Here is a 15,061-nt window from a genome sequence, read left to right as displayed (position 1 = left end):
TTAGATCATTTAATTTCCACAGAAAGGGAACTAACATTGATTGAGCAAATACCCATTGTGTGTCAGGCAAATATGATAAGCTTTTTACCCGTGTTTTCTTGTTTACTCCTCATAGAACCCAGAGGGCCTGTTGGAATTTTCCTTTGTTTAATAATTCAGTGAATTTCCTAACGTCAAACAGCTAGAGAAGAGAAAGCTGGGATTCAAACCCAGGTCCTTTGACTCTAAATCCCTTGCTTTTCTCCATTTCTGCCACAAATTCCACCGATTCACACTAAGCATTTACAAACCTAACTGTTTTATTTATGCAAATGCTCTCTGGAGATAGCACAAAAAATGGAGTCATTAGCTCAAATCTCAAATGTGGTTTAGTCAATGTGCCCCATGCCATATAACCACACATACTTAATTCACTGATTCACTCCATGTGGTGTTATTCCTGGAAAGATCCATGTGGATACCATCTGCTCCTTTTTGCTAAGCCACCAAAGAGCTATAATCTCAGCAGCACAGTTGTATTTTCCACACTTAGGTACCAGAATTCTAAGCAAGCTGTCAACCTGGTTCATTAGGCTAAAGTAGGGCTAGTTTCTTCTGTAGTACATGGATGAAGGTCTTGCACACAGTAGGATCAATAAATGGATACTATTTACTCCCTTCCCTCTCCTTTCTTTCCATCAAGTCAAGATTCTCACTACTCCAAGCACACACCTTGCTCATATCTATCATAAGACACTGTTTCCATTTCTTCCTTCTCTTACATCATGAATCAATCATGGTTATCTACCTAACCAAATTCTATCCATCCTTCAAGGACAATCTAAAGCCCTAGACTCTCCATGAAAGTTTTCTCAATCCTGACTGCAGGTCTCAATCTATCTATCTGTCCTGCCCTCCAAATGTAAAAACGTGCATTAGTTGTATTACTTCCGTTCACACTGAGTTATAAATGTTAAAGGAAAGAAATTATGTGACAGAACTAATCTCTGACATTCTTAATGAACGTTTCTTTCTGTTCTTATACATGCTGATGGCTAACTGATTCATGTGTGATAATTGTATCTCCTTGCTGAAACTGTAATTGTTTTGAGGGTGGGACTCTTAACCAGCCTCCTCCAGCTAGCTCCCATCAGTGCTTGACATACAGTATACTCAAAGATGTTTGTTAGTGGGTTTTTAGACCTTTGAAACTAGAGCCACAGCAACAAGAGGTAGGACTCACGAGAAACCCATGAGGCAACAGATTAGGTGAAATGGGTAGAAAGGGGTAACTGCACACTGCCCCCTGGTGACTACTCTTGTACAACTGATGTGTGGATGGGAGCATCTGGAACTTGTCATGCACTATAGATAGACTTTGCTAGTCTGAAGCATGACATGTAAATTAAGGACAATTATAAACAGAAAGACTCTTCTATGCCTATCATATGCTGGTCATTTATATTCATTCTCTTCTCCTCATTACAAGCTTATGAATTACATGCTATCATTATGCTCATTATACTGATAGCAAAAGTGAGGCATGGGCCTGTAATGCAACTTATCCAAGGTCATTAGACTAATAACTAGTGGTGCCAAGGCTCACTTTTCTTTTTTTTTTAATTTTTATTTTTAAAAAATATATCAGTTTTGGTTATACAATATAGTGATTCAACAATTCCATACATCACCCTGTGCTTATCATCACAAGTGCACTCCTTAATCCCCATCACCTATTTAACCCATCCCCCACCCCCTCCACACTGGTAACCATCAGTTTGTTCTCTATAATTAAGAGTCTGTTTCTTGCTTTCTCTCTCTCTTATTTTTTCTTCCTTTGGTTGTTTTGTTTCTTAAATTCCACATATGAGTGAAATCATATGATATTTGTCTTTCTCTGACTTATTTTGCTTAGTATTATACTCTCTAGCTCCATCCATGTCATTGCAAATGGCAAGATTTCATTCTTTTTTATGGCTGAATAATATTACACTTATATATAATTATATATGATATATGAATTATTTGTGATTGATATATATATATACACATATCTACATATATATATAGATATATATCTCACATCTTCTTTATCCATTTAACAACTGATGGATACTTAGGCTGCTTCCACATCTTGGCCATTGTAAATAATGCTGCTATAAACATAGGGGTGAATGTATCCCTTTGAATATTCTTTGGGTAAATACCCAGAGTGCAACTGCTGGATCATAAGGTAGTTCTATTTTTAAATTTTTGAGGAACCCCAATACTATCTTCCACAGTGGCTGCACTAGTTTGCATTCTCACCAACAATGCATGAGTGTTCCCCTTTCTCCACATTCTCATCAACACCTGTTGTTTCTTGTGGTTTTGATTTTAGCCATTCTGACAAGTGTGAGGTGATATCTCATTGTAGTTTTAATTTGTAGTTTTAATTTGTATATCCCTGATGATAATGATGATGAGCATCTTTTCATGTTTATACTGGTCATCTGAATGTTTTCTTTGGAGAAATGTCTGTTTATATCTTCTGCCCATTTTTTAATTGGATTATATGTTTTTGGGGGTGTTGAGTTGTATCAGTTCATTACCCTTTATAGGATATGTCATTTGCAAACATCTTCTCCCATCCGTAAGTTGCCTTTTAATTTTGTTGATTATTTCCTTGGCTGCACAGAAGCTTTTTATTTTGATGTAACCCCAATAGTTTATTTTTGCTTTTGTCTCCTTTGCCTCTGGAGATACATCTAGAAAGAAGTTGCTGTGGCTGATTTCAAAGAAGTTACTACTTGTGTTCTCTTCCAGGATTTTTGTGGTTTCATAGGTCTGAAATGGTTTCATGTGGTTTTATAGGTCTTTAATCCATTTTTGAATTTATTTTTTGTGTATGTATAAGAGAGTGGTCCAGTTTCATTCTTTTTTATGTGGCTGTCCAGTTTTCCAAAAAGATCACTCTTCATGACTCCAAATCCATATGTTTGTTGTAACACCATCCTGTGTAAAGCAAGGAAGGCAGCACTGGAATTGCTCCATGTTCTAACTTACATCGAGCTGTACATTTTAGAAATTGGAAAGGTAGAAGGAAACACGAGGTTTAATGAAAAGTTAGAGATTTAAAGATCATGAAAAAAGAAAAATGGCATCCTAAGAACTTGCTAAATGTGAAGGCCTATATCGTTCCAATTTTAGTATATGTGCTGCCGAAGCGAGCACGTGAAGGCCTATATCAAAAGATTAACCCAAAACAAAACATTATTTATTTATTTATTTATTTTTTAAAGATTTTATTTATTTATTTGACAAAGAGAGAGACAGCGAGAGAGGGAACACAAGCAGGGGGAGTGGGAAAGGGAGAAGCAGGCTTCCCGCCAAGCAGGGAGCCCGATGCGGGGCTCGATCCCAGGACCCTGAGATCATGACCCGAGCTGAAGGCAGTCGCTCAATCAACTGAGCCACCCAGTCGCCCCCAAAACATTCATTTAAAGTCTCATATTTTATCTTAAAAAGTTCTCATAGTTTTAATATTTTACTTCATAACTATTTTTTATTTATTTTATTTTTTAAAGATTTTATTTATTTATTTGAGAGAGAGAGAGAAAGAGCATGAGAGGGGGGAGGGTCAGAGGGAGAAGCAGACTCCCCGCCGGACAGGGAGCCGGATGTGGGACTCGATCCCGGGACTCCAGGATCATGACCTGAGCCGAAGGTAGTCGCTTAACTGACTGAGCCACCCAGGTGCCCCTCTATTTTTTTAAATATAAGAATGTTTGAAGTTATTTATAATGGAGTCAACCTAACGTCTCAGGTAGTTCTTGCATGGCTATCAAAAGTTAGGCACTTTACCTCCCTGGAAGTAACCACAATCTAGTTGAGGGATTATGTCACTGGCATAAAGATGGCACTGGACTGGGAATCAGGAGATTGAAACTTTAGAACCAGCAAGTTCATTAACTCAGGGTGAAGAAGCAATTCACTGAGCCTCCCTACTCATTTCTATATTTGAAGAGTAGAGAGTGAAATGGATGACCTCTAAGAGTCTATGTCTCATCAAGGATTTGATTTCACTCATCATAAATTTTGCTCTACTGGGAAATACTAGGAAGAAAGCAGGGATGCTATACAAATCTTCTTTCTGGATAATGATGATCTCTGCTTTTATCATTCAGATAAAGAAAGTTAGAAGCTATGATGTTAAGAAAGCCATGGTGAAATAAGACAAGAATCAAATTGGAAAAATATCAATGATATAAAGTGGTTTCTAATGAATTGGCTAAAGGATGAGGTTCTCCATATCTTAGAGAAGGTACCTCCAAATGCATTTATGATCATCTTGCTCTATGTTTATAGTCTATATTTTGTTTTTCTTGTGAATAAGTTAATTTTCTGGCCTTAATACCAGGCAATTAGTGGCAAAGAATTCCCTCCCATATTAAAAACTCAAAAATATTTGAAGTGAAGTAAAGAAGTATTACCAAGCTCTTTCTTCTATCCTTGCCTCTCTCCATTTTCTATAAGACTTATCTCCAAAAGGAAGAATTCGCTAACATCCAAATTCTGTTTTCCTTTTTTTCCCCCCTATTAACCAGAATTTGATATTAGATCATACAAAGTTTAAAAACATAATAGGCTAAACCATAGAGAAAGTCTTAAAATATTTCATTCAGATTTTTTTTTTTTTTTTGCATGAGAGGAAATGTTAAGGAGAGAAACAAAAAGGCGATATGAGTTTGGTTTACTGTTTTACCATTAGTAACCCGTAATGTGCTAATGTCCATGTTAGACTGGAAGGTATTTCAATACCTGCCTCTGAAACATGGCACTTAGGCTGGGTTGCAGAAGGAACAAAGTAGAAAACACTTTAGTTCCATTTCCATTATTTTAAATTCTGATAATATCTATAAGCCTATCAATCTCCCTTTAGCCATTCTGTCTTCAAAATTAATGTTATATTTGGAATTGTTTTCATTAGGGAAAAACAGAAAAAATAGGTTAAAAAAGAAAAGGTGAATGAGGACGAGAAAAATAGAAGCTAGCTAACTACTGCTAGCATTTGCTGATGCCAAAGAATATATTCTGCAGATGTGTTTGTATATTGTCATTGACTAGGCAATGAACTCTTTGTTCCACAGCAAAGAGCCTACAAATCTCTAGGTCCAAAATGCCAACCAGTTCCTAGCCCCACAGCTGCCCTAGCTTCCCAGAGGGGCAATGTCTATGTCAGTCTTGGTTTCTCAGTTTTCCGATGGCTCCCTTACTCCCAGTTATTCTGCAAAGCAAGGGTTCTGCTTGCCAATTAACCTCCTTCTAGGCTCGGGATAAGCTACAGTATTGTGTTTCGGAATAAAGACAGAAGAGTATTATCTGTTGATGTGGGTTAGAGGAGAGAAAAGGAAACAGTAAGAGAGAAGAATAAAAAGAGGAGAAAGAAGGCATAGAGGAGGTTGTTTTATGGTGTGTGTAGACTCTGCCATAATTGGAGAGCAAACTGGTAGTTCTCAAGCTGACTCTCCTCTTTACTCTTGGACCACTTTGTCCATCGAAACTGTAAACTCAGACATACTACAACCCTCATTTGTTTTATAAAAGACGTCTTTAACTAACTGGAAAAGTGATAACTTCCTTATGAATATAATGTTTGCAACCTTACATTTTATGACCCCTTTTTGCCCACTCTAACTCAACAAAAACATTCGCCTGGTATGTGTTTATGTTATAGGATGAGCACCTCCTAGTTTTGCACTTGGAGTCAGCAGATAAGGTATCTAGGGATGGTTGTGCTACTGTAGAACTTGGTCAGGTCACTTGACTCTCTAAATTATTTCTAAGGTTACATACAGCTATAAATAAGGATTGGGTAATTCCTGATTTTAATTTTAACCTAATTTTGAATATCATAAAAATAGTAATAAAAGGAGTTTAGGATTTGGGTCATCTGACTGAGATTTAAGAACTTTCCCCTCACCTATATTATGATTTTAGCCTTGTTTAAACTGTCACATTTTCTGTTTATGTATAATGGAGATATAAATAATTATTTATCAACCCAGTGTGCTTCTTTGAGAAGCAAACGGGATCATATATAAAAACCCTATGCAATTTGTAGAAGAATACATTGGACTAATTAGCAACATTAATAATGGCAACCCTTCCTGGGCACTTTCTTTGGTTAGACGTTGTGCTAAGGGTTTAACTCACATTATCTCATTTAAAACGCAGACAACCCTCAAGAGATCTGTATAAAACCTAATTTCACAGAGAATGAAGCTGAGGTCCAGGAAAGTTAAGCAAGGATTCAGACCTTTCAAAATTTCAGATTTTTCAAAGTAGCTAAAATTCTTGAATTGGAGCAAACGTACACTGGATCGAGCTTCTAGTCTTACTAGGTTATATCTTACTCCTTAACCACTTCTGATTCCAGCCACTTCAACTTTTTCAACTTTAATTCTCTTATAAATAATACAGAAATATTAAAACCTGCCTTGCTAGGTTATAAAGAGAAATGTACACTGCTTTGAAAACTGTAACAAGATAGAGCAGTATAAGGAAGATGGTAGTAGCTGTATAGAGGGGATCTCAAGAGTAGCAATAGCAAAAGCAGTATATTTTCAAAACAAAAATCAGAAACTCCATTGTTGTTAAGCATCTCCCTGCTAAATAAAAAGATCTAAATGAAGCTTAAAGAAGTACAATATATCTAGTATTAGCTCATTAAAGTTTTTAAGGATTTGATATGTGTGTGTGTTAATTTTGTTTTGCTACTTGGAGGAGGACTGATATTATTAGCTCTGAACACTACCTGTTTTTCTGCTCTGTAACAAAATGTTGTGGGTCCTATTTTTGCAATTATTGGAGTGGGTAGGGAAAGTGGGAGTGACAGAGAATGGGCTTTACTCTGTTGTACGGTAACATATATCTGCACTGATACCCATTGTAATGAGTCCACATAAACATGATACAAGGAGCAACAATGGGATAAAGAGAAGGCATCCTGCACCTGGCATGAATTTTTCATGGACTCAAGATGCCTATGCACAGGAATCACAAGACCAGCAGTCAAAGAAAATGTAAACTGCACAAGTGAGGAAGATAAAAAAGATAGCAAGTTCTTGCTTTTTTGTTAAAAAACAAAAGTAACAATCTCATTCCACTTTGCCAGAAATCTGCAAATGTTCATGCAGTCCCAGGCTGTTGCAATTATTCAGGTCGCTTCTGATGTAGTTATCTCCCCCCCTTTGGTTGAATATCTCTATAGATTAAGTGTCATCTTTGTTCCTTTACTAATAGGAATTCCATTAATAGCCTTGTTCATATTCTTCAGGAGGAAATAGACTAAAAACTGGGGTATTACTAGACAGAAGTGTGAAGTGAGGCTAAGAGGAATGAAACCGAGAAATGAATCCGACATGATTGAGGATGATGAATCAAGTAATATTTAGAATCCAAAAAGGACAAAACACACTTGGAACACCATGAACTAGGACTGAAACTCATCATTGAGCAAATCCTATTTAGAGCTGACCTAAGCTTACAATGTCTCAAAGTCAACATCCAAGGACCAGAGGCAGGGTCTGTGGAAGTGATAGTGGGGCCAAGGAGACAGGCTTTAAGGAAGTATTCCAGACAAGAAGCATTATTCCTCATTATCATCCCATTGCTGCCTAAGTTCTCACATTTTAAGTATTAATCGGCCCATGTAGGTTTATTTAGCAAACATCATATTTAAGGCACTATAGTTGGAACTGCCGAAAGTAGGTAGGAGAAGCACAAGGTTTTACCCTGTAAGGAGTTTACAGTGTCATGTAAAAATAAGAGAAATCCCTCAAATTTTTGTAATACAAAGCCAAGCAATATCACAAGAGAAATAGAGGCAAAGTCCCATGGTGGCTGTGAAAGAGAAAGGCAGGTGGGATTAGGGTGAGAAGGCCTGGGTTCTCTCCTGGTCTTACCACCTGTATGATAAAAAACAAGGTACCTGACCCCCCTGATCTAAAACAGAGATGATAATATTGGGGCCGTTTCCTGTTGGTATTGTGATGATTAATAAGAAAGAATAGATTAAAGCAGTGTGTGAGCACATTCTCTACTCTTATTTTTCTTCAGGGAATGTCAATCAGGGTTGAAATAATGAGGGAGAAGGCACAGAAGTCTTGGGGAAGGTGACGTGAGTTAAGTCTTAAATGATGGAACCTCACCTTTCAAGCCCAGTGTACTCAGCTGATCTGCTTGCCTTCTCTCCGGCTTTTGTTCTGCTCTTTCTTGTAGGGCTAGTTCCTGTCCCTGGACCACTAACTAGCCCTTGTCTTCGTGAAGGTTCTCTGGTTGTAGAAAATAGAAAGCCACTTACAGTAGCTTAGGCAAAATCTGAACTATCAAGTTGAAAGGACAGGAGGCATGGCAGGTTAACCATCTGATGAACAGGAATTAAGGCCTGGGGATTCCGAGAGACCCAGGAGACCACAGTCCCCTCTGCCAGTCTCTCACTGCTCCTATCAGGCTCATTTCTTTCAGTATCTTTCTTAGGGACCATGTGGTTTCTCATCTCCTCTTCTCTTTCTACATTTCTTTCATATCTGTACATAAGCTATCTCTGTGTCTCTAGGCAGCCACAGTTAACCTGCAGGCCAGGATGTATGTAGTAAGGGTAATGAAGCCGGGTGTCTGCAAGTCATCTCTTTTTTCCACTGGAGATTCTCTTCAAAGGCTCCAGTGCCTACATCTGAGCCCGAATTATTCAATGACTTCTTGTTGTCCCTGACCTGCTTGCCTGGTGCTCAAAGAGGAAGATCAGGACTCGGGGAAAGTTAGATAACTAGCCCTCATTCCACACTGCTTTTCTATGCCTCAGGGTCTTTGTACCTACTCTTCCATCCTTTCTTATCTCCTTCACTTGCTTTAAAACCATCTCAAGACTTCTCTTTTCAATCTTCCTTCATCATATTTCACCTCCAATCTAGGCAGATCGATCACTCCCACCTTCCTGCATCTACTGTGGCTTGTGCATTCCTTGAGACTGCAGCTCCTACCACACTGGGTTGCAACCAGTTTAGTCTTAGTGGTTTTCTCCTTCTTCTAGTGAACCCATTAAGAAATGAGTTCTGAGAAACAAACTGAGGGTTCTAGAGGGGAGGGGGGTGGGGGGATGGGTTAGCCTGGTGATGGGTATTAAAGAGGGCACGTTCTGCATGGAGCACTGGGTGTTATACACAAACAATGAATCATGGAACACTTCATCTAAAACTAATGATGTAATGTATGGGGATTAACATAAGAATAAAATAAAAAAAACTAATGATGTAATGTATGGTGATTAACATAACATAATAAAATAAAAAGAAATGAGTTCTGGAGTCACATAACTAGTTTCAAAGGTCCAGTCTTTCCATTTACTAGCTATGTGATCATGGGAAAGTCACTTAACCTCTGTAAGCTTTGTAAAATGGAGAGGATAGTGCCCACATCAGAGAATTGTTGACAGAATTGGATAAACTAATGTGTGAAGTGCTTAAAACAGTACACAACATAAAAGAGGTGCTCAATAAATACTCTCACTTTTATACTACAAGTACCAAGCCCAGGATGTGTCAGACAGGATGTACTAATTGTTTGCTAGGGAAATGAACATGTAGTTTAGGACTACAAAATGTTTTCTAAAGAGTATTTTATTCCATTTGTCTTGTTTGCAGAGGTTTTGCAAAATATCTACAGTTGCTATACTATTATAATAGATGTGTATCTGGGTATGCGTATGTACAATACTGAATTGCAACTCTGAGAAATGCTATGAACAGCACTCATAGGATAGTATCAAAGTGTGCAATACAGATATATATGTAATTGTTTATTTAATGTTTGTCTCTATCCCTAAAATGTAAATGCCCTTGGGGCAGGTTTAAGCTTGTCCTATTTATTGCTACAACCTCACTCATATTATACAGTTTTCAGATACATAAAAAGTTAATAAATATTGGTTGAATGAATGAGCAGATGGAAAAATGGACCACATTTACGCATTTAGGAAGTGCCTTTGCTGTTCCCTCCACTTGAAGGTCCTCTTCCTCCATCATCACTGCATGCTAATATTCTATTTAACCTTTAAAATCTAGCTGATACTCTTCTGTGAAACTCACCCCTTTCCTTAATTCTTATGGTAATTCATGGATACTTAGGGCACTCAACACTTAGTATCTGGTGTTAGTCATCTGTGTATCTGTTTGAAAAAATTTCTCATAAGCAGAACTCTGCGTAGGTTTCATCAGGGTTCTCCTAACTGATTCATCTTAGTATCTCTCCCAATGCTCAGCAAGCTGTATGACATCCACATTAGACAAAATTAAAACACAGTGACTAGCAGCATAAGAAAAATCAGCTTTGTTCATTGCAGCAAGAAACAGTGGGGTGCCACTTGGGCAAGGGGTAATGAAGGTCTCTTCCAAAGTGATGGTGTCATAAAAGTTAAAGTGTACCTTCAGGTCCTTATCCTGTGTTTGGACTATGCCTGGGACATAGCAGGAGCTCAATAAAAGATGAGTGAAGTGAATGAACTAACAGTGAATAGAAACATAGGTCAGTTTCTATGAAAAGAATTACTAATTATGGGACTGTTTTTTATAAGCATATCCATTCACTTGAATAATAAAACAATAAAACCTTTGATTTACCTGGACCCCAAAGATACTGAATGTCTAGAAGAATGTGCTTACAGCTCCAATGATGGAACCAATTTATAGGACTCAAGAGAGAGCTTTTTATCCTTCATCCATCTAATAAATATTTACAACTTACATTGGCTGGCACTTATGCTAAAGATATGGGAAATTCCAAGTTGCTGTTCTACATGCAGTGCTCTTGGGTAAAGTAGATGAATCTGCTTGATAGTCCAGATTTGCTGTCCACCTCATCATCACAAGGCATGATCTATTATATGAAATCAAATACTGAAGCATTGAAAGACTTCATGGACTAGTGGCTTCCCTGTTTGTGTAGACTGGGACAATTACATTCTCCAGGTATCAGCTGCTTTAAGTTTCCTTTCACCAAGATAAACTTTAGGCTGTATGGGCAGATTCTCTGGGGTTGATTGTATTATGACTTGAGATTTTATGTCAGGTTTATTATTAGTTCACTGAAGTGCACTGACTGAAAAACTCTTTGTATTCTATAGCTTATTGTGTGTGCGAGACATGGTCCAGACCATGTCTAATTCTAATGATGTGTTAGAAATACACACTTACAGGAGATGTACAAACAACATTTACATGTTTGTGAAGTTTTCAGGTCAGGTGTCCTAAGATAGCTACATAAAATGTGTCTATATTTCCTAGACATTATTCATTTCCAATATTTTATTTTAAAAGAGAACCAGTTTTATTTCAAAGGAGGTAACTGATTAAATCAACATACTCTGTCATTTCCTCAATATGCTTAATACATAATGGCAAATATATGTATTTTTGGAATTTATTTGTATATCCCAAATAATGAAGGGTATAATTAGGCAAGAATATCATGCATCCATGCATGTATGTGTGTGCGTATATGTGTGTGTGTCTGTGAGTGTATGAAATACATTATCACTGGGTTTAAAAAGTGCATAAAGTATGAAATATAGTTTTTCTTCTGAGATCTAAATTTCATCTTCCGACAAAAAGTAAACTGGGGTTCAATTTAAACAGATTTATCTCCAACTGATAGTAATATTTTAATAATAGCTATGTTTTCTAAAAGCAGTCCTCATAAAATTGTGATGATATAATGATATATTTAATGCAAGACTTAGAAAAAACATTGAGAAGATTTGACAGATTGACAAATTCCTAATATCTTCAAAAAAGATTTAGAGGAGTCAAAATGAAGCAAACCTGAATAAAACTTGGAAATGTCTGTGCGTGTGTGCAGTAGAGGGGATTAGGAACAGACACAAGAATGGAAGCAAGAGTGGCCCATGGACTATGGGAATTGAATCGAAGGCTATTTTTTCCCACAAGGCTCTATGCCCTGCATTAACACATTTCTGTTCCCACCATCACTCCATTGCAATGCTTTAGTCAAGTTTTAGTGTTTTCTCCAGATGGATTTAAATAGAAATAATTTTATGAGGTCAGTATAGACAAAGCTGTTGACGAAAACTGCCGTGTATTAACTGGAAATGTTAGAATTGGAGATTTGTTATTTGATTTCATTTCTCAAGTGCTCACCAAGCACCCTTGTTGTGTTAGGCACTGTGCTAGACCCCAAGGATATATGCATCCTCTATTTAGGGAGCTCAAGACAGGAAAATAAGAAAACAAACATGTAAGTGTTAGTTTCTTCCTTCAACTTACTTTTCTTTTCTCTTTGACTCCAAGAAGTTACAATATAAGAGAGAAGAAAACACTTGTAATAAAATATGTTAGGTGATAAAGTGGAGGTGCATGTAAGGAACCTAGAAGGGAGAAAATAATTGCCTGGCTAGAGAAAGCTCCAAAATTAGGTGATAACTAGCTTCACAAAGAGTATCATACTCTCCTTGATGAAGCCAAGGAATAACAGTTTAATAAAGACGGGAGAAGCAAACTATACACATCAGATTTCAGTTCAATGTAGAATCATTATAACTTAATCTGATTTAGAGAGCTTTTCACCATTAGTATTTAAATTCCTTGCAAAAATTATGCTTTATGTGTTTAACAATCAAGATCAATTTACAGAGATCCAACTAGAAAATAGTACTTCATGAGAAGAACTTTAAATGTAGCAGTCTTTGAGACACTTCGGTGATTCCCAAGTTACAGAGAAAAATATAATGGCACCTAACTTCAGTCAGTTGAAAATAACTTGAACTTCAAAGAAGATTTATTCCCACTATGGATAGAGGTATGTCTTGAGGTTCTATGTCAGAAATACTGTTTTTCTTGAGAGATTCCAAATAAATTTTAGCAGAGACTAATTGTTGAGAGTGCTCATTATTTCTTAATTCCTTTATTCTTAATCCCTCAAAACAGATCTAATTAAAGAATCAAATATTTTAAAACTCTTCTTCCAAGTCCCATTTACCTCATCTCCGCCCATCTGATGTAGCTAGCCTGGTTCCTCTGGTTAAATAATTATAAGCACAAACATTATTTCTGCAATATATAACACAATGATACTGACTTTTAATTCATTTTATATATCTATATATTTTATCAGCTATACTTAAAAATTTCTAAATAGTGCATCACTGCTTTGCTAAGGGAATAGTCACGCTTTTCAGGAGAGATTTTAGGGTGGATTTTACTTGGATAAGCAATTAAAGTGTAAGAACTAACTTTTGGATTCTTGATCTATGTATCAAACCTACTGAAAAAGATATTCAAGCCATTCTAAGGAGTTCTAGCGGAATTAACCAAGAAATATGTACTGTAAGTTATATCAAATTTTAATACGAGAAATATAATCCTGTTCCCTTTCTTTAGTACATGTTACTTTTAGAAACTACTTTCTTTAGGGGGATGAGTTTGCTTGCACCACTGTTTACTCTTTCTCATTGATCAATGTCTGGCCATATTAAGAATTCAGACTTCATACCGAGAAAGACAGAGATGTATTTATCCCAAACAAGAGCTACAGAGAAGATACCACATCTTTAAACGCATATAATATGTGCCATTTATCTACAGCTATAAAAGGAAAAAGAAAAAGAAAAAAAAATCTTTAGGAGAATAAAAGGAAATTTTCCTTACCGGAATGAATGCATGTTGCATAGCTTGTTCACATTGTTTTAAGGAAGCAATAGTATCCCACAAAAGCTGATAATTTTCAGCCCGGGAAGCACTTGGCCGTTGCATAGCGAAAGCTAGTAACACTCAAACTGAGCTCAAAGAACCCAGTTGAAGAAGGAAAAAACCCTGCAGATCTGTTACATAAACTTCTTAATTAGATCTGCTACACAAACTGCTATCTTAAGACTTAAAAAAAAAAAAAGTTAATCAGAACATTTCTTTTGGGGGATAACTGGGCATGACTTGAACAGAGACAGATGTTTTCATTGGGAAGGATTTTCGTTCCCACACTTGTGAAAAGCAATCCCATCAATGTTCCCCTGTCTTCACACGGGTCTGGCGAAACTGCACATACCATAAGTGTGTGGGGGGAAAGAAGTAGGAGGGAAAGAGATGTGAAAAAATATTTCTACCAGAAGATTTGGGTGGCAGGCCATGAAGGTAGAATTTGAGTAGCTTGTGGAAAGTATTAAAATTGATGGGAGTGGGTTACATACACACATATATGTTCATATGCAGGTGTCTACACTCGTCTGGGCTATGTGAGAAATCCAATTATATACATTCATTCTCACAGTGTTATTTAATATGTCCAAACTCTTTTCTCACTTTAGTTAAGATCTAGACATGACGTTTTCATCTATGGAGTATTACTGCTTTGTTAACTACAGAGTTGTGTATCTGGAAGTATCCCTAAAGACTAGTCACAAGGTTCCTACGTATAAGATGCAGTCAATTATTTATCTTAAAATTTAAAAGCCATTAGAAGACCTTTCTGTTGCTTTATGTATTAGAGAAAAATCACTTTTATTTGTCATTCTAAGTAGAATTCTCATAATTAATGTCAGGAGAATCGAGCCTTTAAATAGTTTTGGGACCACAGAGTGGTCTGCACAGAATCAGAACATGTTAATTCCAGAGAAATTGGTTACACACTTTAACAACAAAAAGGCCAGTATAAAGCACTAAATAAAATCTGGATAGCAGAATACAGTGACATATTCTGAATGTTATTCACCTAAGACAGGAGCCCACAAAGTAAACTGAGGATCTACTAGCCCCCTATAGTCTCTGTGGGATTGTTGAGTTGGGGGTAATGCATCTTGAAAGAAGGTGCTGAGCACTCAGAAGTTCCAAAGGAATCTATACTCAGAGCTAGTTATAGGGCCAACAGGGAGAACATGTATTCAAGCATTTCTAGAGGTAAGGGGTAAACTGAGGGCAATACATAATATAAAAAATGAAGTTGTGCTTTTAATTGACCTAGAAAATCTAAGGAGTACAAAACAAGGTACAAGTTATAGGAAACAGTTTGATGACATAAATGAAGGATTTTTGCTGTG

At 36.8% G+C, this 15,061-nt stretch overlaps 1 protein-coding gene across 2 annotated transcripts in view; it reads right to left on the bottom strand.

The window, feature by feature from the left end:
- Window positions 1-15,061, bottom strand: part of LOC123856523 (disks large homolog 2) — an 812,179-nt gene that overhangs the window by 762,979 nt on the left and 34,139 nt on the right. Inside the window, exon 1 of one of the 2 annotated variants that reach the window (XM_064576815.1) lies at window positions 13,680-13,784. The exons of the other annotated variant lie outside the window; for it this stretch is intronic. Within the exon in view, the coding sequence (XP_064432885.1) occupies window positions 13,680-13,784 (105 nt within the window). Of the gene's footprint in view, window positions 1-13,679; window positions 13,785-15,061 lie in introns of those variants that run through there. 2 annotated transcript variants of the gene reach the window in all.

Source organism: Mirounga angustirostris, unplaced genomic scaffold (assembly GCF_029215605.1).
Source record: "Mirounga angustirostris isolate CCGP_5_RB_7025 unplaced genomic scaffold, mMirAng1.0.hap1 SCAF_13, whole genome shotgun sequence".
Classification (NCBI taxonomy): Eukaryota; Metazoa; Chordata; class Mammalia; order Carnivora; family Phocidae; genus Mirounga; species Mirounga angustirostris.
Note: the sequence above shows the minus strand (reverse complement) of the source record. Positions and strands in the feature narration are given on the sequence as shown.